Source organism: Bicyclus anynana, chromosome 3 (genome assembly GCF_947172395.1).
Source record: "Bicyclus anynana chromosome 3, ilBicAnyn1.1, whole genome shotgun sequence".
Classification (NCBI taxonomy): domain Eukaryota; kingdom Metazoa; phylum Arthropoda; class Insecta; order Lepidoptera; family Nymphalidae; genus Bicyclus; species Bicyclus anynana.
The window spans coordinates 17,467,381-17,493,914 of record NC_069085.1 but is presented as its reverse complement, the minus strand read 5'-3'; the positions used below and the strand labels follow the sequence as shown (position 1 = coordinate 17,493,914).

General features: G+C 38.4%; 1 protein-coding gene across 2 annotated transcripts in view; it reads right to left on the bottom strand.

Annotated features, from left to right (window-relative positions):
- The window catches only part of LOC112047931 (zinc finger protein ush), a 269,353-nt gene that overhangs the window by 139,159 nt on the left and 103,660 nt on the right, over positions 1-26,534 (bottom strand). The window contains exon 1 of one of the 2 annotated variants that reach the window (XM_052889992.1): positions 3,291-3,497. The exons of the other annotated variant lie outside the window; for it this stretch is intronic. Within the exon in view, the coding sequence (XP_052745952.1) occupies positions 3,291-3,387 (97 nt within the window). The 5' untranslated portion in view covers positions 3,388-3,497. Of the gene's footprint in view, positions 1-3,290; positions 3,498-26,534 lie in introns of those variants that run through there. 2 annotated transcript variants of the gene reach the window in all.

The following is a 26,534-nucleotide window of genomic DNA, read 5'->3' as shown; positions in this document are numbered from 1 at the left end:
ATACATGATGAACTTCCGCAAAGTAACGCCTGCTTCTATCCAGTATATCTAATAGTTATCTACCCTAGTTAAAAGCCTTGTGCACGTTACTATCTGCCACAGAGGTACTACTAATAAAACTCACTACTAAGGTCCCCTAACTAAAACACCACTACTACGGGAACACGAAACAATAAATATCTGGTACCTAGTCATCTTTTATGCCGCACAAAAAATCCGGCGAGATGTCACAGATAACGCTAAAGCATGGCGCTGGCGATGCAAACTGTTGATAACGGGTTCGATTCCCGCCGCGATGTTGCCTCCAGATAACCACGTGTTTTGGGAAAATTCTACATTAACTCGAACAATAGAATTTGGAGTGTAACCGTTAAACGCTGTGGGGCCGAGCTGTTGTGTCTTTATGTTTGTTTTTAGAGTTTTTTTTAGAGTGTAATAAGTTTTTTAATGTATGTCGTGGAGGTGTATTTTTTTAACGACATAATAGCGTTTGACTGTCGACCGAACATTCGACCAACGACAAATCGCGTGAAGATAAATAGACAAATATCAACCGCGACCGGAAATATCGCTGTCTTATTCGTTGCGCTGGGAAACGAAAGAGATGGGACTGACACAACTCCGCCGCTATTGGTCGATTTTTTGTCTTCTTCTCAAAAAAGTCAAAATTTATTTATTTCAAGTAGGCTCAGTTTACAAGCACTTTTGATACGTCAGTTGAATATTTGTAAAGATTCTACCACCGGTTCGGAAGGCAGGTTCTGCTGAGAAGAAACATTTTCTACAAGTTAGCCCTTGATTACAATTTTACCTGATGGTAAGTGATGATACAATCTAAGATGGAAGCGGTCTAACTTGTTAGGAGTAGGATGAAATCCACACTCCTTTTGGTTTCTACACGACATGGTGGTAACTAGCCACGGCCGAAGCCTCCCACCAGTCAAACATTGCACACCACAATGAAGAACACAAGAGAAATAAAAGTACCCATAAAAAGGCGGCCTTATCGCTAAGTAAAAGTTTACGAAAAATGCATACCCTAGTTGCAAGCCCTGTGCACGCCACACGGGTGTTAGGTACTACTCAAGCAACAATGCAGCACCCCCGATCTGCGACGCTACTGATAATGAACGTGAAATCTCTGCGCGAGATAACGTCCCCCCCCCCGCACCCGCGCACACGCCGCCCGTCCTATCGGCCCATCTCGAGTCCCCATTCACAACGCACACGTCATTTTTATCAGTACAGACAGACGATAAATATGTACGTATATATACCTAAGATCAAGGATAGGTAGCAAGTTTGTTTTTTTTTTTAATTGAAATTGGAGTGCCCTTATTTGGGAGTTATTATTTTTTTTTAACCCCATACGCTAAGAGAGGGATGTTATAAGTTTTATGTTGTCTGTCCGTCTGTGGCATCTTAACTCTCAAACGGATGGAAGGCTTTCGATGCGGTTTTGTTCATTTGAAAGTCAGTTCCCTTCAACAGTGTAAAAGTATCAGCACTTTTCCAAAATTCCTTAAAGCAGTCATCACGCTTATCAGTATAATAAGTAAGTAAGGTACTTAAAAAGTAAGTTTTTTTCAGGGTAGGGTATAAAGTTAATTAATTTTTTAATTACCTTTACTACTATACGAGTTAGAGCAACGAAACTGCTATCTGAACTAACCCAAGTACATATAGCAGTAAATTCCAGTTAATAAACTCAAAGCAATATGATTTGTGCACAAATGAAAAAGAAAATATTTTTATTGCTATATTATGCCTCACATCACAATTACATCAGAATCAAATCATAGTTTGGTATTTTCTGAGTAAATGCCAATCACCTCAGTTGCCCACTGTGATCCGTAATAGTTATAATTACTCGTTATAAGCACTTTTGTGCTACCACCATGCCGCATCAATGTGCCGAGTTGAGAATTTCCATTGAAAACTTCTAAGAAGAAAGAAAAGCTCTATTTTAAAACCAGTAAACCAGCCTGGGACTCGAACCTAGTACATCGGGAACCAAGCCACTTAAGCGCACCGCTGGATCAACAAGGCTGTTATCATTTATTTAGTCCACAAATAAACATTTATGTAACTATAATTACAAATAAAAAAATAAGTCTTTGTTATATAAACAGTTGCATACACCTGCTGAAAACTTAAACTCAATGCCATAGACATATTTAACTATATACTTAACTTACTGTGTAGGTAAATAAATAGGCAGTAGTTGACAACCTTTTCAATTTTAGATCCAATGTTAAAGACCAGTCATAGAAGTTAGCATTGTAAATAATGTTTACACTTCCAAGTAGCGAGTAGGTAGGTGCTTAGGTACCGTATCAGGAACACAAACAAGATAAAAAACTTTGAATCATTACCGTTATCGTGATCCCCCAAATGTCCTGTCGTTAACATAAATAACATTGTTTCATATTATGTTACACTATTAATCTAACTACTTGGGATTTACTACAAAATTACTTGTTTTTTTCTTAAACTTCAAAATAGATAGTTAGGGAAAGAAGAGTAGAATCAAAATTAATACTGAAACTTTCAGACACAAATCTCGTTTTTGCAGTAAAGTTAGTATACAAATAATAAATATCTATTTATTTTAAATAAAATATATATATATTAATTTAACTTTTATGTACAGTTTTTCCTACTTTACATCGTATAAGTACCTACCTATAAAGGGGGAAAGCGCTTTTCCCGCTAAACGACAAATATTTCAACTGTATTTATGAAAAACATTTTGACTATTTACTGGTATTACGTATATAAAGCACTGTTTTGTTTGATGTCTGAAATTATTACTTTTTCAATGACTTAATCATATTAGGAGATAGAAACCAGAGGTTTGAAACTTTTATTATAACAACATTTCATAACTTAGTATTTATGTAAATAAATAGGCGGTAGTTGACAACCTTTTATATTTTAGATCCCATTTTAGAGATTTTAATGATAAAGTCGTGGCAGTCTAAGAAAAGCATTGCATTCAATAAAATGATGCCTTTAATGGTATTACATTGGACTGCTAAATCGTTTATTGCTTTTATAACAGTTTTTTAGATAGCAACTTCTGCTGAAGTATTTTCAAAGCAATACTTGACGGAATAAACAGATGTTAGGTGGAAAACCATCTACAAACTGAGGCTAATGCGAGTCTTATGGGCTTCTAATATCACCAATACCCTACAGACCAAAATATAACATTGCTTACCAAAAATATATTACTTAAACTTAAAAATCGCAGGGGTTGTAAAACGTAAACAAGAAGTTTGACGTACACATTGTTTTCCCGCCGACAGCGCCGTCTGGCGGCGGCGCGGCGGCACCGGCACACGCTAGCTCCAACTGCCTCAAGTAACTCAACCACAATAACATCACAGCGTCAGAATAACACAAAAACACACACAACTCAACGCAGAGCACAACTTTTCGTCCGCGGCGTCATTCTTTTGCCGCGTAATTTTAGTGACTGGCTGGCGTTCGCGGCTCCCCTCCCCGCACACGCGCGCGTCGTGTACGGAACGGGCACGCACACACCGCCGCTCGATCCCTTATCAGGTTGGTTTAACTAGCAATGGCCCCAGATCCTATCACCCACCAGCTCGCGGTAACGTTGCATTGAAAGATAACGTCGCCGATCCTATCGCGGGCTGTTTGAATAAACTTGTATAAAATGTCAAATAAAAAAGCTGCCCGCCATAAAAGTCGTATCTACGGGCGATATTTCGATATGGACGCGGAATTTGCGGGGAAAAAGTGCGCCACTCTTGATATGATGTCGGTTATGAGTTACATGGCTTTATTTTGATAATAAACAGCTCCAACTGTAGATGCTAATGTGCTGACAGACTTAGACAATCAACAGAGTGAGGATTCCTTTGTATGGTAAAAAAGCCGTTTTATCTAAATATACCTGTTTTGTATTTTTATTTAATATATTTTTTTGTGTAATATGCTTTATAGTTTTAAGTTTTGAGGCTTAACATCTATGCTTGAGGTTCCCGGACGTAGCAGCAGCTTACTCTACAAAGCGCTGCAGACGGGCAGAGCGCTTTGTGGGGTATGTTCTATTATACAATTTTTTTGCCCCGCAAAGTGTAACTTTTAAATGTAGATGATGGATTTTTCACTTAACATCAGGCGGGCCATCTGCTCGTTTCCTGCGCTATTAATAAAAAAAGGTTCTAAACATCTGAAACCAAAAATTCAATATTTCTGAATGATTCTTGTTTTTTAAATAATATTATAGACGTTGTAATATTCTATTTTATTAATTTATGGATTAAGTTGTTAATTGTTAATTGAGTTACCTGATTAGATTATTCACACAGATAAAATAAAACAAACATTTCATAAAACAGCAAACTTAACAAAATCTGCATGCAAATATCTAAACAATTCACATATTTGCTCACACAACAAAATTAATGACGAGCTGCTTAACTGCGGTGCAAAAGCTTCAGCCATAAATTAATTTACCAATATGTATATCGGTACGTAGGAACTATAATTTGAGTAAATTACTAACAAGCATGTATATTATTGTCAACGTAACAACGCTGTAAAGATAATTATGTATGAAATTCCTGCACAGATACGCATCTAGCACACTCTGAGCCACTTCTCGATTTTATCTCGATGAGCGATCGACAAATACTCGATTCTGAATCGATTGAGCCGCGGGAAACTCGCAATCGTTCGGACAACATCTATCTAATCGATTCCAGCTGACACATCGATATATTTTAGTTTCCAGCTGCTGTTACTGTAATCAAGGGTGGAATTGATAAAGAAAAAGGTCCAAGGAATGCGCTGCGATAAGACACTGCAAATATCATAGTGGAACACCTGCTATATACAGAAATTAAGCTAGATGCATTTTTTAATACAACTAGTAAAGAACTTTAGTAATAATTGGGACGGCGTATAATTTATTCAACTAAACCCCTGGGCTTGTTTTTAAACATAATGAATACTCATTATAGTAACCGTCTGTCTGAGCCTGAGCACTATAGAAAATACAAATTTAGTCAAAATCTTTTTTGTCAAGATCACACTAAGCCATTTTTAGAAGTCAGCAATAACCTGCTCTTAAGAGGACCCAGTGATGTAACTATGCCATCTTGGGCCCGTTGCAAATCCATATATTTATGGGGCCCCAGAAATATCTTCACTTTTTTTTAACTTACATTACTTGAGTTCTCTGACAATATTCTAGTCTCTCGGATCAGGCTCAAGGCACAGAACTGCATTTGCCAGCTTTGTTGCCGAAACGAAGGCAATCATGGGCAAACCTATACCTTTCGATGCTGCAGACTTGCCTAGCTGCTGGAAAAGTTAACAATGGCTTCACAAACACTGCCCTTGGTTGCCCTGTCAATTTCAGTTCAGGTTTTAGCCGCGGATTACTTTCGTGGCGCGGAGTCTACTTGGGAATTTTCTTGATTATCTACGTGTGTGAAGTCTGCCAATAATCCACATTAAGCTAGCTAGCGTAGTGGACTATTAGCCTTACCACTCTCATTCGGAGAGGAGACTCTTGCTCAGCAGTGACCCGAATATGGCTTGTTAATGATGATGATGATGATGAGACATCTACAAAACGTTAAGAAATTTTCAAAAAATATGTAAATAGCGAAACATGTTTAGAACAAAGAGTAGTAAACAGTAAATGAGCCTCGCATGTGAGATAGACAATCTGAGATCTCTCGAGCGCACCTGCCCCATATCTGGTAATCATAATGTTTGCTATCGCGGCATCTACTGTCGGCCCAATCTTACTTATTACGTTACGCTGGCGAGTTTTTATTTTTGGACTCACCGAGGCCGTAGACAAAGACTGTATCTACAAAGCCTCAATAGCACAACTATACAAGTTTCATACGGAAAGGTCTTGGATTCTCTACCGGTTTGATATTGTCATGCCCACTGTAGTACAAAGTACATAGTCATTGGAAGGTGAAATGGGTGGGAACCAGGGGCGATGGATCCTAACAACCCGATTCCTATCGGCTTACCTTTTGAAAATTCACGAGTTTTACGGACGTTAATAATAATTTAACGTAGGTACTAAGCCAAATCACAGTCCAACAGGTGGATTGACATCAACCAAGTCGCAGGGATTCGCTGGATGGAGCCGGCTCAGGATCGTGATGTTTGGCAGTCCCTACAAAAGGCCTATGTCCTTCACCCCTATGGGACCTCCTATCCTTATTTGAACTACAATACATTTTTTGTTATATTGTAGTTCAAATAAGGATAGGAGGTCGGAACGGAAACTCATCCCGGAAAAGGCCATGGTTTCCGCGGGATTTTGAAAAACTGAATTCAACGCGGACGATGTTCCAGACGTTCGCTGGTTTGCTATAAAAAGATTTTAATTAATTAAAAAAAAGAAATTTTGCGGCCAAAGATCGAATGTTAGTAGCGTACCGAAAAAGCAAATTAAACGTCCGGTTTGGTGTATTTTTTGGAGTATTTTCTGCAAAGTGCTAGATTTTATGTCTTGTGTTATAGACAGAAACACCAAGACAGTTAGGCAGAGGAATGGAGAACACAGGCCAACCTCCGTAGAGGACGAGAGAGGCGAAGATAGAGAAAGAAGTAAATTGGTATAAACAAAGGAAACCAGAACAGAATAAAAACGAGAAGCAAAATGCAAATTATTTCAGCATATTTTCTAATTTATTCTATCTAATAGTTCCATCACACGTTAGATCACTTCTAAAGATATAAAAATAAATAAGTAATTACTAACATAATTTTATCTAGAATCGAAATCGGCTACAGACAGCTGCATAACTTTTATAAATATACCTATCTACTATCTGATTACAGCAGAATAAACATATTATTTTATTTAATTACAATGTTATTAATTCTTATCCGACTGCGAAAGGAGAGTTATGTTTTTTTATTATTTACAAGACTGCAATCACCTGATGGTAAGTGATGATGCAATCTAAGATGGAAGCGGAGTAAATTGTTAGGAGGAGAATGAAAATCCACACCCCTTTCGGTTTCTTCAAATCGTATCGGGACGCTAAATCGGACGATACGTTTTTATCCGCCGAAGTCTCCCGCCAGCCAGACCTGGACCAATTAAGAAATCCTCAATCGACCCAGCCGGGTATCGAACTCACGACCTCCATCTTGTAAATCCACTGCCCCACAGAAGCCGCATATTTTAATAATTATTATTCTTTGGCATATCATAATCATTTGATGGATATTGGTTTCTACTGGTTCTCTGGCCTCTATTTCAAAAACGTAAGCGTAAGAAAAGATTTTTGGAACAAAAATCGTCAATTTTATACTCTACCTTTTTAAAATCAAATGTTTATATCATTGGAGTTATAGACACCGAGATAATCACAAAAAAACTGATTTTGTGACCCTTACATAACTTACTTAACTTTGAATAACTTACGGCGCAGACATTTTATGGGACTTTTGAGACAGCTTTTAGAAAACGAAATTAAGGTGTACACGAGCTTATTATCTCACATTCCGAGGTGGTAATACTTCACTGGGGAATTCTTGATTTATTGTTTGTTTGTAAGTCATTGTATTAGTTAGTAAACGTATATATATTTCAGACGGTTAGGCAATGAGTCAATTATCTATTAGCGGACGCCCGCGATTTCAGCTTTGCACTAATCCCGCGGGAACCATGGATGTAATACATATAAAGTTTCCTCTTCAATCTAAAAATATTTTAGATTGAAATAAAAAAATATTTTTAAAAATATTTTGTAAAATAAATTGAAAGTCATTTGGATCGTAGAAAGATATACTACGAATCATTTTCTTTAATTTATTTACAAAACTTAATACAAAAGACACCGCTTTCGCGAATAATGCAGCTCAGCTCTTTAGGCTTTTCTCTTATAGGGTGGGCAGTAGTGTGGACGGAATAACATACAAACATACAACCAAAATGATAGTTTAAAAGGGCAATAAAACGCAACAAAGCAGTACCGCATTAAGAGTCCATTAGAAAGAGTGGAAATCTTATTAATTCGTTATCAGAGGGCCGCCTTATCAGTTGAGTACCCTTGATTTATGTTGCCTTATCAGCCAGAGATGTAGGTGGCGCCAAGAATATCTTCCTTATGAATTTGAGGTATGGATGCCGGCTCCCGTGCTTTTAGATTACTGGTTGTGCTAGTTTGAGACTGCGGTTTTGTCTGGTAAAAAGGTAAACCACTGTATAGTATGAAGTATAGAAGCTTGAAGAAAAATGAGTTATTTTTTAATTAATGATGATTTTAAAAAGGTCGGCGGTCCTGAATGGATGAGAATGGCGAAGGACAGACAAAAGTGGAGATCTTTAGGGGAGGCCTATGTCGAAGGACAAGCTGCTAATGAATAACAATTATGTATATACTTAAAAATGTAAATGTAACTAGCCAGCAGTAATAAAGACTTATTTTATTTTATTTATTTATACATATAGATAACCATTGTTTAGTTCGTAGAATCTTAGTAACTAGGCGATAGAAATTGTCTCTATACCTACATCTGCAACCAAAGGTCGGCCAGTATATAATCATAGATCGGTAAGTAGGTATCTATGCAATTTTTATCACCACGAACTACCACAGAGGTCCCCGCTATCTGACGTCACCCAGACGTGGGCTTTTTTTAACTCACGATCTCGGGGGCGCCCGGACTGATACACTCAGGCCAAAACACCGTTCCCGAACGGCCCTCTAAGCCGAGGTCCGAGTGTCAGAGGAGACGCCCTTAGAGAGTCGTTCCGCCCATCTATTCTGCTTCTGCCTTCGGGCCCCATCAGGCGATGCTTCTGCGCTCGCCCAAACCCCCTGGTGACGCCGCTGAGGTCCCATAAGGAGCCAACGGCACTTATACAATCAGAAAAAAAAGAACTACCACCATAGCTAAATGAGAAATTATTAATACCAAGACTAAACGCTACTGTTGCTGATCTTCCATCGATTCGTCTTGATCAAACTATCGGATGAAGGTAGAAGTCATATCCTCTGGGCTATCACGTCACGTCCTTTTTGTCTGTCTATCGGCCTTTACTGCGTTTAAGCAAAGTAGCACCTACTTGAATTTTAGCATCATTAGACTTATTTGACAATGATCCGCTTGTATTCAGTTCAAATTGGATTTTGCACTTAGCAGCTGGATCACAGCATCCACCGTATGCTCGTTATAAAAGCGACAGACTAATATTATGATGATGATCCGCTTAAATCCAGTTCAAACTAGATTTTTTCCAACAAAAGTGCATCACAACATCCAGTGTATGTTCGTCATAATAGCGCCAACCCTAATATGCATTTTAGGGCTAATTGGCAAGTGATGCTTATATATTTGCGTTAACAAAATAATTTTATAATAAAAGCCAACTCAAAGTCAGGACTATGCTCTCTATCAACTGTCTCAAACGAATCCTCGAGTACTTTGGACACATTGCCAGGAAAGGCGGAGATAATTTCGAGAAACTGATGGTCTGCCAGTGACCATCAGTGGAAGGAAAGAGACCGTGGGGCCGCAGCCAGATGCGGTGGTCTGATCAGATCCGCACCACACTTGACTCCATGGTCTACAATGATCTCCAGGTGGCCGAAGACAGGACAAGATGGCGTGACACGGTGAAACTGTGAAACTTAAAGTCAAGGATGTAGATGGTCACGACCCTCATATGAGGAACACGACTTAAAGAGGAGGATGAGCTTTAGCGACGTAAAGCCCAAGCCCATTTAACAATCAATAAGACGTTGCCTAGACTTATATGATGACGATCCGCTACAATCCAGTTCAAACTAGATTTTTTCCAACAACAGCGCACTGAGCGGTCGGATCACAACATCCAGCGTATGTTCGTCATAATAGCGCCGGCCCATATTGCATTGTGGGGCTAATTGGCAAGAAATGCTGTAAGGAGGTTGTCACGACCCCATATGTGAGGGCCACGACTTAAGGACGAGGATGAGCTTTAGTGACGTCAAGACCAAGTCCATTTAACTATCAATAAGACGTTGCCTAGACTTATATGATGACGATCCGCTTTAATCCAGTTCAAACTAGATTTTTTCCAACAACAGCGCACTGAGCGGTCGGATCACAACATCCAGCGTATGTTCGTCATAATAGCGCCAACCCTAATATGCATTTTAGGGCTAATTGGCAAGTGATGCTTATATATTTGCGTTAAAAAAATAATTTTATAATATAAGCCAACTCAAAGTCAGGACTATGCTCTCTATCAACTGTCTCAAACGAATCCTCGAGTACTTTGGACACATTGTCAGGAAAGGCGGAGATAATTTCGAGAAACTGATGGTCTGCCAGTGACCATCAGTGGAAGGAAAGAGACCGTGGGGCCGCAGCCAGATGCGGTGGTCTGATCAGATCCGCACCACACTTGACTCCATGGTCTACAATGATCTCCAGGTGGCCGAAGACAGGACAAGATGGCGTGACACGGTGAAACTGTGAAACTTAAAGTCAAGGATGTAGATGGTCACGACCCTCATATGAGGAACACGACTTAAAGAGGAGGATGAGCTTTAGCGACGTAAAGCCCAAGCCCATTTAACAATCAATAAGACGTTGCCTAGACTTATATGATGACGATCCGCTACAATCCAGTTCAAACTAGATTTTTTCCAACAACAGCGCACTGAGCGGTCGGATCACAACATCCAGCGTATGTTCGTCATAATAGCGCCGGCCCATATTGCATTGTGGGGCTAATTGGCAAGAAATGCTGTAAGGAGGTTGTCACGACCCCATATGTGAGGGCCACGACTTAAGGACGAGGATGAGCTTTAGTGACGTCAAGACCAAGTCCATTTAACTATCAATAAGACGTTGCCTAGACTTATATGATGACGATCCGCTTTAATCCAGTTCAAACTAGATTTTTTCCAACAACAGCGCACTGAGCGGTCGGATCACAACATCCAGCGTATGTTCGTCATAATAGCGCCGGCCCATATTGCATTGTGGGGCTAATTGGATAGAGATGCTTATCGCGGCCCGATAAAATGGAATAGATAACATTCTGTAGTGACTTATTAAGGTCGTTCTCAGAATAATATTAGATGGTACGATACGCTCGTGTGTGGACGGATAGCAAAAAAAGTGTGCGTCACTCTGTATGTGGAGATGTAGTGCTTCACATGGTTCTATTTTTTTTTTTACTTAACTTAAACGTTTGACTGTGATTTTATCTGATGATTATGCATTCATAGATGGGGTTATTTAACTCATAATCCTTGCTGGTTTATAGCTATGGTTAAGTGACTGTTTGACCGCTGTATGATGATTGTGTTTGTGTCTTTTTCTTACTACGGTATGCTACTGCTAAGTTTATACGACAAAAGACTGACAGTTATGTTTGTAATTTAATAAATGTATGTAATTTTCAAAATTTACCCGAATATCGATAACTGGATTCTAGGTATAGGTACGAGTATTTCTAATAAGGTTATTTTTGGGTATTTTCCCTAAAAGCTAATTTATAAATATCGAAATAATAAATTAAATTATTATAAATCGATATATGAAATCAAATATTGCTTTATGTTATGTTTAGTTATGTTAGTCGTAGGTACATAACATTCTGGTATTTATTATATTTTACATACTAATAAAATAACAGAAATAGTATTGTACATATTTCTGTTATTTTATTAAAATATGCATATTTGTATCACTATTCCAATTTCAAATCCAAGATATTATGAGCCATTTTAATTTAAGACATAAATTATAAGAATTACACAAATTCATTGCAAAGAGACATAAATACCGACTAAAATTAAATATTTATTGAAACCGAAACTCGATATAGGTATCTACTATAAAGACTACAATGATTTTTTCGTTTTCCGTTCCCAAGATTTTGAAATCGAACGAGTTGTATTTTTTTGCGGTCAGTACCCGCAGCCTATCAGCGATCGGTACAACGTATCGCGTTGTGTAGTTTTTGCGAAATTGGTCCCGATCGAGTCTGGCGGAGGGGATTCCTTGAACCCTGATCTGGTACTCCGCCAATCTTGACGCCGATTCAACATGGAGTCATACATAATTTGTACACTTTCATATTCTTGAACATGAACTAGTGTAAGTTTGTATGAAATTTACATCTCCTATCATCTCATATATTGACGGCCTCCGTGGCGCAGTGGTATGCGCGGTGGATTTACAAGACGGAGGTCCTGGGTTCGATCCCCGGCTGGGCAGATTGAGATTTTCTAAATTTGTCCAGGTCTGGCTGGTGGGAGGCTTCGGCCGTGGCTAGTTACCACCCTACCGGCAAAGACGTACCGCCAAGCGATTTAGCGTTCCGGTACGATGCCGTGTAGAAACCGAAAGGGGTGTGGATTTTCATCCTCCTCCTAACAAGTTAGCCCGTTTCCATCTTAGACTGCATCATCACTTACCATCAGGTGAGATTGTAGTCAAGGGCTAACTTGTAAAGAATAAAAAAAAAAATTACATCTTCCTTTATTAAATCCTCTTTCTTTCCTGCAACGTGTGATTTTTGCCTATTTTCACCACCCTAATCATCCCTAACCTAACACCAATATGGTGAATCTAAGCTCAACAGCAGAGAGAGTCTCCTTCCAGGTCCTCTTACAGAAGACTTTCTCTCCTGTCATACAACCCGGTCAAGCCAGGCTTGGGACATTGTTAGGCCGTTAAAAGAAAGATGCTGATAATGTTGATAATGATGGAATGCACCTTCAAGGCAAGAGTGTATTAAGCATCTTCTAGAAAAGCGCGCTTTAACTTAGACCTCATGTTTGCTTTCCATCAGGCATGATGTAGTTAAAGGCAGGTCTATCTAGTTTAGTAGTCTAGTAAATCTACATCAACATCATCATTATGAGCCAATGGAGCCAATGGAGCCATCATCATTATGGAGCCTCTTGCATGGACCTCCAAGCACAGCGATCTCATGCTAGCATTCAGCAGCTTTCTGCAATTTGCTTGAGGTCCACGGTCCACCTAGTGGGGGGTCGACCATCATTGCGCTTCCCAGTGCGGGGTCGCCATTCCAGCACCTTGGGACCCAACGCCCATCGACTCTTCGAGCTATGAGGGCTGCCCATTGCCACTTCAGCTTCGCGATTCGCTGAGCTATGTCAGATACTTTGGTTCTAAATCTACATGACATCGGTAAATTATTTAAAACTTCTCGTAACAAATCTAGACAGTCGGCGCATAAGTTTTATTATGAAAAGACTATGTAATTGGTAGATTTACTGTCACGTAGATCTTAATTAGGTACTAAGATAAGGAATTGTAAAACAGAGATGATTCTATCGTTTCAGCCTTTTAACCATAAAACACCATTCTTTAAACCATTTGATTAGTAAGAAAATTATGTAAAGCACAGAAGCGAAGTTGTGAAAAAAACTAGTAAGTTACTCGTATAATGTCCATTCTGATGTCCATAGATGATAAATCAGGGAGCAATTTAAAAAGACCTATCAATAATTATCTCCACTTCATAAATAGCACTCAATCGGCAGGTGTAAACGCTGCATAATAAATGGGATGTTTGAGGCGGAGGCAAAGTGACTTAACTCAAATTTTCAGAATTATCATATACTCGCTATAATTTAATTTCAGAATTATAATACTCGCTGTGCCTAGCGATTTTAACAGGCATTTAATCTATATTTACGAATATAACATGTTTGAAAAAAATGATTTTATTTTATTCTTTACGTTTTCTTGGGGATGTAAAGAATAAAATTTCATTTTTCTTTAAAAAAAAAATTTATTCAAGATATTACTAGGAGTATTCCATGAGATACGCTAGTCTTAAAGGAAAAAAACCACATAAAAAGAAATGCAGCAACAGCATACAAATAAAACACGAAGCTATAATTTACTCTAGAAATTTGACTTTGAGATTTATTTTGGTAAATAAATCTCAAAATCAAATTTAAATAATTATGGTAAATTAATTTTTGAATAAAAAACTTCAATGTAATTTTCGGAAATTATGAGTTAGGCCAACCTTTATTCTTGTTATTAAAGTTTAGTTCATATAACATGGCGTTATCGGCGACTAATTATTATGCGTTAATAAAACTATTGGTATCGCGATGGCTGATATGCATCTAACTGCGCAGTTATTATAGCAGCTTGGACAACGCACAAACCTGTTCGAAACACCTGACGTTCCATCAGCCACGTTGCGCTGGCGTTACGTAGTTCACTGCTTTTAAACCCCAAACGCAAAAAGAGGGGTGTTATAAGTTTGACTGTATGTCAGTCTGTCTGTGGCACCATAGATACCGAACGAGTGAAGCGATTTCAATTTAGTTTTTTTTGTATGAATCTCATCATCATTATCAACCCATATTCGGCTCACTGCTGAGCTCGAGTCTCCTCACAGAATGAGAGGGGTTAACCAATAGTCCACATTTTCAGTTATCTATGCAGTTTTTTAAATGTTTGTTTCATAAGAACCTTCTGTGAAGTATTAGAATTAAAAAAAAAGTCAAATGAAAGACGTAATAAACGGCGATAGGAAAATAGTGATTTAACCTTAATCTTTACTTACACACTCACACTAAAGAAAGACTCCAAAGAAATTGTGCAATTTTCCAGTTTCTGCAGCTACAGACTGGAAATATAATAATTACGTGAAAAAAACTATAAGGTTTCTTATTCCATTGTCAGCCTATCAATCCGTAGTAAACAAAGTAGCGGACAGAAGCAGGTGGTGTAATTTTTCCTGAAATTCTGTATTGACGCTCGAATGACGTCATAATACCTCTTAAATACAAACAGATAAGCACAAAATCTACAAAAGGTTCTGCAATTTTAAAGGAAAACCGCAAGCAATGACTGTTGACTACATGATTACTAACTTCTCATTTACAAAACAGATCGAATATGTTAATAACCTCGTACAGTCAAAAAATAGCTGTCAAAACATTTTTACGACCATACATTTTGACTGCCTCTGTGGCGAAGTGGTAAGCGCGGTGGATTTACAGGATGAAGGTCCTGGTTTCGATCCCCAGCTGAGCCGATTGAGGTTTTCTTAATTGGTCGAGGTCTAGCAGGTGGGAGAGTTTAGACATGGCAAGTTACCCTACCGGCAAAGACGTACCATCCAGCAATTCAGCGTTCCGGTGCGATGTCATGTAGAAACCTAAAGGGGTGTGGATTTTCATTATCCTAACAAGTTACCATCTAAGATTGCATCATCACTTACCATCAGGTGACATTGTAGTCAAGGGTTCATTTGTGAAGAATAAAAAAAAATCTTTTCTCGCTAAAGGGCCTAGCGATCTACGCGACCACAACAATTACCAGGTTAATAGGGATGATGACTTTTTTTTAAATTGTATATTAATTAAGAGTACGCTAAAAGTAAAGCAATTTTGTAAAAGTAACAAGGTATCGGCGATCATTACTTTCGGAGCTACAGCGATTTAAAGGGTCAGATTTGCGGCGCTGCCGCGGATCCCTAAAAAACGCCCTATACAAAATGGTACGAACTTCTGACGTCGCAGGCAATTAATGATCGTTAGATTTGTATGAGCGTTCAAACAAAATTACTAATATCTTTGTTATTTCTGCGTTTATGTTTATACATTGAAGAAACCATGTGAATATATCGCGCTCTTGGCGGCTAGCAGAGCCGGTACGTCTGGTCGTTAACTAAGGTACTCATACATAAGTATAGTTTGCTAAGCGTTCATGTCTAGTACACGTCTATGTTAAAATTGGTGTCATAATTGGTCGCATTACGTCCGATCGCGGATGTGGCCACAAGACTGGCCGCAGGCAAATCGTAGGCTTTGCGACCACGGCGGCAAATGATTAGTCTTGGTCGCAACTTAACCGCTCGGAACTTCAGAATGCCGTTGTAGCCACAGCAAAGACGACATAAGAATTACACGTTCTACCTTTAGCATGAAAAGGTAATAAATAATGAGACATAAACTTTTGACTTTGCAATAAGACTTTTCACAGGCTCAAAAATGATCCCTCGGGATCGAAAACGTTCACCTGTTTATAATTTTCAGCTTGAATCGTAATCTTGAGAACTGGACTGGCAGACGGACAAGAAAAAAATGTTATTTATACCATATTTTCTCTTTTAAGGCGCTGAACCCAAAACTGGAGAAAATAATGATTTTTTTCGTGTGGATAAGTCCTGCCTTGAATGAAGTCTTAAGCCGTGACCTCACAGCCCGACTCGGCCAGTAACAAATGTGTTAACCAGTTTAAACGTACAAACAGGCGTAAGTCATTGTTCGATAGTGATCTCGCCACACAAAGGGTGGCGTATCGTGGTAGCGGCGCGGAGACAAATGAGCCGCGCGCGCCCACCCAGCGCGCACCAACACGACACCCTGGTGTCGCGTTACCACTCAGATCAGATCTGATGTGGGGGATGCTGTTACATATACTGCCTTGTTGGTCCAGAGGTTAACCTATTCAAAGTACGGTGTATAGCAAGAAACTGCGCACAATACCTTAAACACGGCCCTGGCCGGTGTCGAGTTACTATCTTCACCAGAATATGTCCGATATGAAAGATGCTGTTACATATTGTGACTGCCTTGTTGGTCCAGAGGTTAACCTATTCAGCGTGAGGTGTATAGCACAAACTGCGCACAATACGGTTCCCTAAACACGATACCCTGGCCGGTGTTGGGTTACTAGCCTCACGAGAATATGTCAGATGTAGGGGATGCTGTTAAATGTTGTATTTAACGTGAGTTATAGCAATAAACTGCCCATGCCTTTTAAATCTGATCAGATGTAGGGTACTATCAACTTACGTCCACAGCTGGACATAGGACGCAATGTTCCGTCACAGTACACTCGTCGTCTCGGCACAGAAACTGAAGCCACTAAGCGTCTCAGTAGTAGGGAATGCGTGGAAGGGGTTAGACACGTAAATCGCAAACGATGAGTCTGTGATACCGCGCGTCCATAGTTAAAGGTTAAGCCTTCTGTATCCATTGGCTCTCTACAACCTGCTGCGCATGCATGCACATAGCGCTTACTGCTGCAGGCTACCACTCCTCGGAAACTTGGGACACCAGTGCAAGTCACCATCCTTGGAAATTCAGAATTCATCGGTTGTTTGAACTATCCATCTATTCCGCTTCAGCTTTACAACACGTTCTGCTGTTATTAATTTTGGTCTCCTCATTTATCTCCGAGTAAGGCTCGCTCCATCGTCCACTAAATGATACTCAGAGAAAATAATCAGGCCGATGTCGTGTTTTCAGTATCAGCATCAGATTTGGAGGATGATGTTATATTACAATTACTGTCATTTTATTACAGTGGTGCACCTATTCGGAATGAGGTGTATATCAAGGAACTTCGAATGCCCTGAACACGATACCCATAATTATGGGGGGACATCAATGTGTAACAGCATCCTTCATATTTTATTTGATTAGATTAGCCAACTAACGAGGTAGCATTTCCAATTAACTCCCTCTTTGGTCTACTTTGGTCTGTGGACCACCTTGATAACCACGAAAAGGTTAACGTATCAATATGTGTATGTACCTTACTCTTCTATAACAAGATCTCCCAAACAGTTTTGATTTTGCCAATGCATAAGTTTAAATGTTATGTAAATAAATACTTAATATTTAAAGAGTGGAGGTTAGGGTTGATGAATTTATTAATGACAAAGATTTAAGGAGGCATTTGGAAAGGCTTGAAATAATCATTGCTTAAAATATTATATTGTAAACAATAAAATAAACTCTAGATGAAATCACTAGTTAACAAGATGTATGTATACAATCGACGCTCAAAACCTCAAAACGACGCTTTGTAGGACACCATACTCAATAGCTCTATAAACTTTAAACTAGTAATAAAACAAGATACCAATACAAACTCACTACAACACTACTAACCAGTAAATAAAAAAAATATTACTTCCCATTGCCTGTTAACCACTAACCACTTAAAACTTAACACGTATCAAAGGGGCAATGTATTATAAAAATGCGATTGTAATCTGTAGCATAGGTGGCCGGTAACACATCGGTAGCTCCTTTTTGTACATTTTTTATCTCTGTCACACCCATTTGTTTACCCATTGTGGAGCCGTCGCTGGTTTTTGTTAGATTTATTTTTTGTTTCAGCCGATAATATTGTTCTCGGATCAGAGATTGGGATCTGATGGCCGGTACAAATGTTGTTAACAATGATATAAGAAATGTCAGAGATATTATAAGCCCTCATTCGCACCTTTATGACGAACGTTAAAGAAGCGTTCAAATACAACTAATGTATTCCCAAACATATGTTTAAAACGACAGCATTTTTAAAATACGACGCTTTTTTCGAGTAGTGTTGCATTTTAAATTTGGGGTTGGAATTAGAGCTTCATTGAAGTTCATACTATATTTTAACGCTTTTTTAACGTTCGTTAAACAGTAAATTACTAACAGTACATGAAGATTTTTTTTCCAAGAATATTTGGCATATCAGTAAATATAACCAATAATCCAATTTCCCTTTGTTTCCATCTCATTTCCCTACAAACTATAAGACTGTTTGTTAGGAGTGGGTACGACAATAATCCTTGAATCAAATCAATTATACCTCGGTGATAAGTCTAGCTCTGGCGTGTAAACCATAGGTGCAAAACAGCTCTGCCTACACTGAGGGTCCTTTACGAAACCCGCGACGGCTGATAATGATCATCATTGTATTTTTGATGATAAAAGTATTCAAACGGCGTTTATTTCTATAAAATGAAATGTAAAATAAGTTAATAACTTTAGTCTCTTCAGATGTTAAGATAAAGAATGCGACGAAAAAGTTATACGACAGACTTCATTTCATATGCAAACAATAGTGAAATATTTATTATTTATTACATTTATGTGGTCAAAAATGACAAATCATCAGTTTTTATCATCTCTATACGAGTATTCCTAAAAAGGCAAATGTGGATTTATTGATAATTAAAATGAGTAAGCCCATGACGAAACAGATATAATTTTGCTTATTTCACGATGACAAACCATATATTTACATCACATTATAAATGTTCTGTTTATAACGTAGTTAGTCGCCAACTTTAAAGTTTAAACAAACACACTTTTAGCCCTAGTGTGTTTGTCGAGACGAATGTTAATTATTATTATTGTTCACACTACGCTGCAGAGTGTAGCAATCAAGGTATGCGGCGTGTAGTGATCTAATTAACTATTCAGGCGTGGGTATCCTAGAACTACTTATTTTTAACCCCCAACGCAAAAAGAGGGGTGTTATATGTTTGTCGTGTGTCTGTCAATCTGTGGCACCATAGCTCCCGATCGGATGAAGCGATTTCAATTAAGTTATTTTTGTATGAAAGATGAATTATGTGCGAGTGTTCTGAGACATTTTGATTAAAATCGCTTGAGCCGTTTAAAAGTTCTGGGGTAGGGGTGTGGAAGAATAATCGAATGTCTGCAAATATACTCGAGTGGGCTCTCAAATGTAAGCGCTCTAAAAGAGAATATTGATGACTTGATCGAGTGTAATTAATAATTTCATGACCTTTCGGTTTTTAAATTTTTATATATAATACCCTGCCTAGCCCCGCAGATTTAGCTTTTGAATGATGAAAGAATTTTTAATATCGGTTGAATGGTTTTTGAGTTAAATCGTAAAATTAAAGTGTGCATCTCCGAGATCGTATATCAATGGCGACCAAGTATGGCGTGTTCTTGTAAAGAATGTCGCGTCATCTCTGTAAGTGTAACGAATTTTTAATATGTTATCTGTTGTGGGCGTTCGTACAGTTTATAAGCAATTTCGCTGCTTGTTTTATCGGTGGTTGTTTTGTTTTTGGGTTTTTTATTGTTTTTGGTGGTTACTGCTTATTGGCGGTTTAAATAGTATTTCTGTTTTTTTTAACCAGAATTTAGTTAAGTATGAAGTTTATTGTAGACTATCATTTACGAATGTTACCTACTGTTGTTAATAAACAATTAATTAAGACTTATTAAGATAACTTAATAACGCTATCAAGTCTTCATTAATGAGTCGATCGTTATGATATTATGTTGTATAGTTACGTGTTTTTTAGATGAATAAACAACAAGGATGAATAAAATAAGGAATGAAATCTGAAAGTTTCCACAGTGAAAAAAAATCGAGTTGTAATAAATAAATGTATGAATATAAATACGTATATGTAGGTTTTGGGTGTACTCTTCTATAATAAGATCCCCAAGACTGTGATGGACCTGCCAATGCATAGCTTTAAGCAATGTGTTAAAAAACATTTACTTAGTCGATTTACTTACATTTACTACAACATTGATGAGTTCCTTAATGATAAAGATGCTTGGAGGCCATTGGATCAGCTTCCACTTTCACACAGGAAGTGAAACTATAAGAAATTGTAATGTTGTCATCAATTGTAAATTACAATGTTGTATGATTTTTTAAAAAGAGCAACTGTTGAGTTTCTTGCCGTTTTCTTCTCAGCAGAACCTGCATTCCAAACCAGTGGTAGAATCTTTACAAATAGTCAACTGACGTGTCAAAAGTGCTTGCAAACTGAGCCTACTTGAAATAAATGATTTTTGATTTGATTTGATAGCCTATTTGCACAATTCACACATCACTACTTAGCCCCAAAGTAAGCATATAGCCAGTGATGTGGGTACTAAGATAGCGGATTTAATCATATTTATAAACTGACGGTCTCCGTGGCGCAGTGGTATGCGCAGTGGATTTACAAGACGGAGGTCCTGGGTTCGATCCCCGGCTGGGCCGATTGAGGTTTTCTTAATTGGTCCAGGTCTTCGAGGGAGGCTTCGGCCGTCGCTAGTTACCACCTTACCGGCAAAGACCTACCGCCAAGCGATATAGCGTATATATGATATCGTGTAGAAATCGAAAGGAGTGTGGATTTTCATCCTCCTCCAAACAAGTTAGCCCGTTTCCATCTTAAATTGCACCATCACTTACCATCAGGTGAGATTGTCGTCAAGTGCTAACTTGTAAAGAATATAAAAAAATACTAAATATAAATACTTATATAATGTACAAATTCACCCTGACACTGGAAAAACACCCATGATCATCACATAAATATTTTCCAAATTCCAATGTATGCGGCCAGCCTAATGTAGAAGGTAGAGCACGAGACGCGGAGAGTTAAGTCAGAAGAATGTTATACATGTGTATTCTGTGCTTCTAAAGCAGCAATTCTTTACTATATAAAAATAAGTCGGGTTTTCCTTCCTGACGCTATAACTCCAGAACGCACGAACCGATTTCCACGGTTTTGCATTCGTTGGAAAGGTCTCGGGCTCCGTGAGGTTTATAGCAAAGAAAATTAGGGGTAGGGTAGGGTAGGAATAGGGTAGGGGTAGGGTAGGGGTATGGTAGGGGTAGGGTAGGGGTAGGTTAGGTAGGGGTAGAACAAAGTTTACATCGACTTTCACGCGGACGAAGTCGCGGGCGTCCGCTAGTTTAAAATAAACACGAGAACATATTCAAAATATTTGCCAAGCCTATCAGCCATGACAAGAGCATCAAGATTAACCTTAAAAAAATCTCAAACTTAGCTTCCCTACAAACTAAAAACGAATGAATAATCTAGAAACGACTAACTTATTTCACCGAGTTATACTAAGATAACATCAAATAATGACATAGACAAAAAACAACTCTAAATAGTTACCTCCAGCATCACAAGTGCAACGTATTCTAGTCGAGCGCTCGTTCTGAGGCAAAAACTAACTCGACGCGAACTGATAACTGGCAGTCGTTAAGATCTCCGTGATAAGATCGCGCCGATAGAGCCAAGGATAATGTTGTATATCATTAGGTACTAAGTTAGGTACAGCGCTGGATACTTCGTGACTAAATACTCCTTTATGTTTGTTTGCACGTGAAAGGTCACTTGCGAAACCTAGATCTTGTTTATTTGACCAACTTCAATAACTTTATTTTGTAAATTGTATGTTTTTAATCTTTTTTTTTATTATTCTTTACAAGTTAGCCCTTGACTACAATCTCGCCTGATGGTAAGTGATGATGCAGTCTAAGATAGAAGCGAGCTAACTTGTTAGGAGGAGGATGAAAATCCACACCCCTTTCGGTTTCTACACGGCATCGTACCGGAACGCTAAATCGCTTGACGGTACGTCGTTGCCGGTAGGGTGGTAACTTGCCACGGCCGAAGCCTGCCACCAGCCAGACCTGGACAAATTAAGAAAATCTCAATATGCCCAGCCGGGGATCGAACCCAGGACCTCTGTTTTGTAAATCCACCGCGCTTACCACTGCGCCACGGAGGCCGTCGAAATCTGTTTACAACATAGATTTTGGGAATATAAAGACCGTATTATAGTAGGAAACTACTGTACTATAAATAACGTCTTTGTCTTCAGACAAAGAAGTCATTTATAGATACAATAATGAAGAGGAAAGACAAGAACAATGAAAGAAGTAAGGTAAGGTAAACACTGAACAGAAGGACTACCGAAAAGCGCTTTTTTAGAAGCAGAAGAGTTTTTTTAACTGGTAGAAAGTCGGCCGGTATGATAAGTGAGTACACATAATTATATTGCTTAGGATTCATACTGGTACTAATGTACATTATGGGTCCATTTATATTCATTTATAGCCTCAATAGCTCAACGGTAGAAGAGGTCGGAATCATCATCGAGGGGTGGTGGTTCAATCCCCGCCCCGTTGGTCTATTGTCGTACCCACTCCTAGCACAGTCTTTCCCGACTAGTTAGAGACAAATGGGAATATTGGTCATATTTAAAAAAGATATGGCAAATATTCTTTTGTAAAAAAAAAAATACCCCTACACACATTAGTAAACATATTATTAATATATTTCTTAGCAACTTACTTCACAAAATAAATAAATAATTAAATACAGTGGCGTACACCTCATAGATGCAAAAATACACTGCATAACTCTCTCAGTACGAACTTATATTTTTCACTAAGTTCGGGGAAGCGCTTCGCTTGGGAACAAATTAGGTATTATGAAAAATGATGCCTAATTATTGTGTCACTAAATAATAGATAAGTATAATTATAATTAGCATACTTGTGACCTCGACATCCTCACAAAAACGTTAAGTTTATGAGGATTATTTTAGTACATTTTTGTGCAAAAAAAAAAATGAGGAATTGTCCATTTTAGAATCATCATCATCATGAACAGCTTATAGACGTCCAATGCCTGAAGAGACCTATGATGAGCATAGGCCTCTTGAATGGACTTCCAAACGCCACAGTCTCGAGCCACAAGCATCCAGCAGCTCTCTGCAATATTTTACAACATAAACATATAATGCACCACTTAATTAAAAACCTTAAGCATTTATTATTTATTATACATACGATAAATTACCAAGAAGTAGCTATCAGTAAAAAAAAAATTCACCGAACGTATCATCAAAGCGTATGCACAATTTACACGGATCTAAATCCTTGGGCGCCATTCGCGAATAGTCCAGAGCGTGCCAATAATATCGCAGCGGGTTTTCATCGCGGAATTGGCACGTTGCGTCCAGTTTTGGCACATTTTGTGGCGCGATACGTGCCACGTAAGTTACCCGATCCGATTGCGCCGCGATATTTAGTACGCGTAACTGAGCTTAGAAATATATGACTGGATCCCGCCCAAGGGGTTTTAGAATATAGCCACAGAAAAGTCGGACTGCCGTAGTGAACAAATATAGGGTACTCTAGCGGACTTCACTCGGTTTTACCCGTGTAGAGTCCATTCCCGTGGGAATATGGGGATAAAATAAAGCTCAAGTTACTCTCTGATAATGTAGCTTTACATTGGTGAAAGAATTATTTAATTTGGTCTAGTTGTTTCAGAAGTTATTGGTAGTGGTTTGCCACGCACTTGGTTTAAAGTCAGCTAAAAATGGTAACACAATAATTAACAAAAGAATGTAAGTCATCATCATCATCATATCAGCCGATGGACGTCCACTGCAGGACATAGGCCTTTTGTAGGGACTTCAAAAACATCACGATACTGAGCCACCTGTATCCAGCGAATCCCTGCGACTCGCTTGATGTCGTCAGTCCACCTGGGTCGACAAACACTGCTTTTTTCTAGTGCGGGACCGCCATTCCAACACCTTCGGAACCCAACGGCCTTCGGGTCTTCGAACTATGAGCCCCGCCCATTCAGCTTCGTGACTCGTTGAGCTATGTCGGTGATATATATATTTTTTAATGAATGTTTTTTTTTCATTAAATAAAGAATATTATTATTTAATAACCGATATGCCATCCTTTAAATACGACAAGAACCATGACCCTCAAATTTGAGTCCAGCTTCTTAACCGCGTAGCAACTGAGGTATATGCCTAAAATATCTCAACGTAATCTCATCTGGACTTATTAGCATTTTTATATTATAACCGTTTTCTATGTATGAATAACATTATTGATAGTCAAGCTAATCATTCATCATAATCACGTATTTGCATAAAAACACGTGGGCGTGGAACATGATGGAGTACAGTGTTTACGACTATTTACAGGCCAAATATGTTAACATATTGAAATCACTACTTATTAAAAAATAAACTTCTTGTCTGTCTGTCTGAACGGGACAAACTCAAAAATTACCACCGCACTCGCACCAAAAACGAAAAAAAAACAGAACCCTTCATCATTTTGTAGTCCGCCTGTTTGTCTGTCTGTCAAGAAACTTGAATTTGTGAATGCGTGGAGATATCAAGTTATTAAGGTTCATTCACGCCTTTGGTCCCATGAAGTTGTGAAAAAATCAAACTTATAAGTTTATGTACAATTAAGTTAGATCATCCGTTTTTGAATAGGTACGCACTTCTAATCGAGCGAAGCTGAGGCGCGGCGCTAGTTTTAAAATAAATAATAAAAACATGTTCTGCCAATGAAATTGCGTATGCCTACTACAATTGATTATGACAGAGCTTATCTGTGACTGTATAATATATGCACAAATCTAGGCCTTTGATTGCAAGTGTCCTCGGAGAATTATTTGTTTTTCCACTAGCTGACGCTGCGCGGTTCTCGTTCCCGTAGGGTTACGGGTATAATATATAGCCAATAGTCTTCCTCGATAAATGGGCTATCTAACAGTGAAAGAATTTTTCAAATCGCACCAGTAGTTCTGAGATTAGCGCGTTCAATCAAACAAACAACCTCTTCAGCTTTATATATTAGTATAGATATGAGTATGTATCACCAGCGATATGTATTTGTGTGTCTTGAGAGCTCGGTGGATAGGACCTCTGCCTCCGATTCCGGAGGGTGTAGGTTCGTATTCGGTCCGGGGCATGAACCTTCAACTTTTCATTTATGGGCATTTTAAGAAATTTAATATCACGTGTCTCAAACAGCGAAGGAAAAACATCGTGAGGAAACCTGCATACTTGAGAATTTTCTTAATTCTCTGTGTGTGTGAAGTCTGCCAATCTGCATTGGGCCAGCGCGGTGGACGATTTAGCCTAACCCCTCTCATTCTCAGAGGAGACTCGAGCTCAGCAGTGAGCCGAATATGGGTTGATAATGATGAACATTCTGAGAGGAGACTCGAGCTCAGCAGTGAGTCTCGAATCTCCTCTCAGAATGAGAGGGATTAGGGGTAATGATATGTATCTACAAGAAAATCCACGACTGATAATGATGGTAATGAATATTTGTTGGAGTAAACAGATGGTCGACTTAATGGTAAATGGGATACAGGGTATACAAGGACCATGTCCTGCACAATTCCCCACCCGTGTCCATCAACCTGGTGTTATTGTGTGGTTATAAGGGGTTATTTCTAGATATACTGAAAGGATTTTGAAAAATATCTATATAGATTCACGTATTAAAATAAGGCGGTAAGTACATATACTTATTTGTTACGTCCACTAGTAATAAATTAGAAAAGAACATCGAGTAACTTATGTTAAAAAACACATTTGTTTACTAGTTTTAGATTAAGCAAGTCAGAATATCTCAAGTTAGTATTATGTCAAGAATTACTTACTCACGTGCGAAGTAGGGACTACACACTAGTGCGTAGTACGATAAAATACGTCATTAGTTAATTTGTTGGTATTGGCCATTTAAATAAAACATTTGGTCCACTATAAATGTACCTATAAATCTATACCGCAGTGATTCGTTTAAACCGAAGAATGCCTGCAATTATCCATTTATTGCTCTGTACAAAGAAAAAAAATATACATTAAATCGCTTTGAGAACGGCCATCAATTTCGCAAAGCTACGTCCCGCCGAAAATATCGCCCATAAAAATGTTAATACTCTAATGTAACTGCACATTCCTTATGTGTGTAATTTGCCACTTTTAAAAACGAAAAATGTACTATTATACTCGGTTAAGTTATAGGCGGTAGAGATTTTTCTATTTTCAAGTTTGATGTCTCTTTCAATGAAAAACTAATGTTATTAGATTCGGGTACATAAAATTTAGAGAATTTATCTATTCGCTCAATTTACATTTTATATTTACTTTAAAATAATACATTTATCT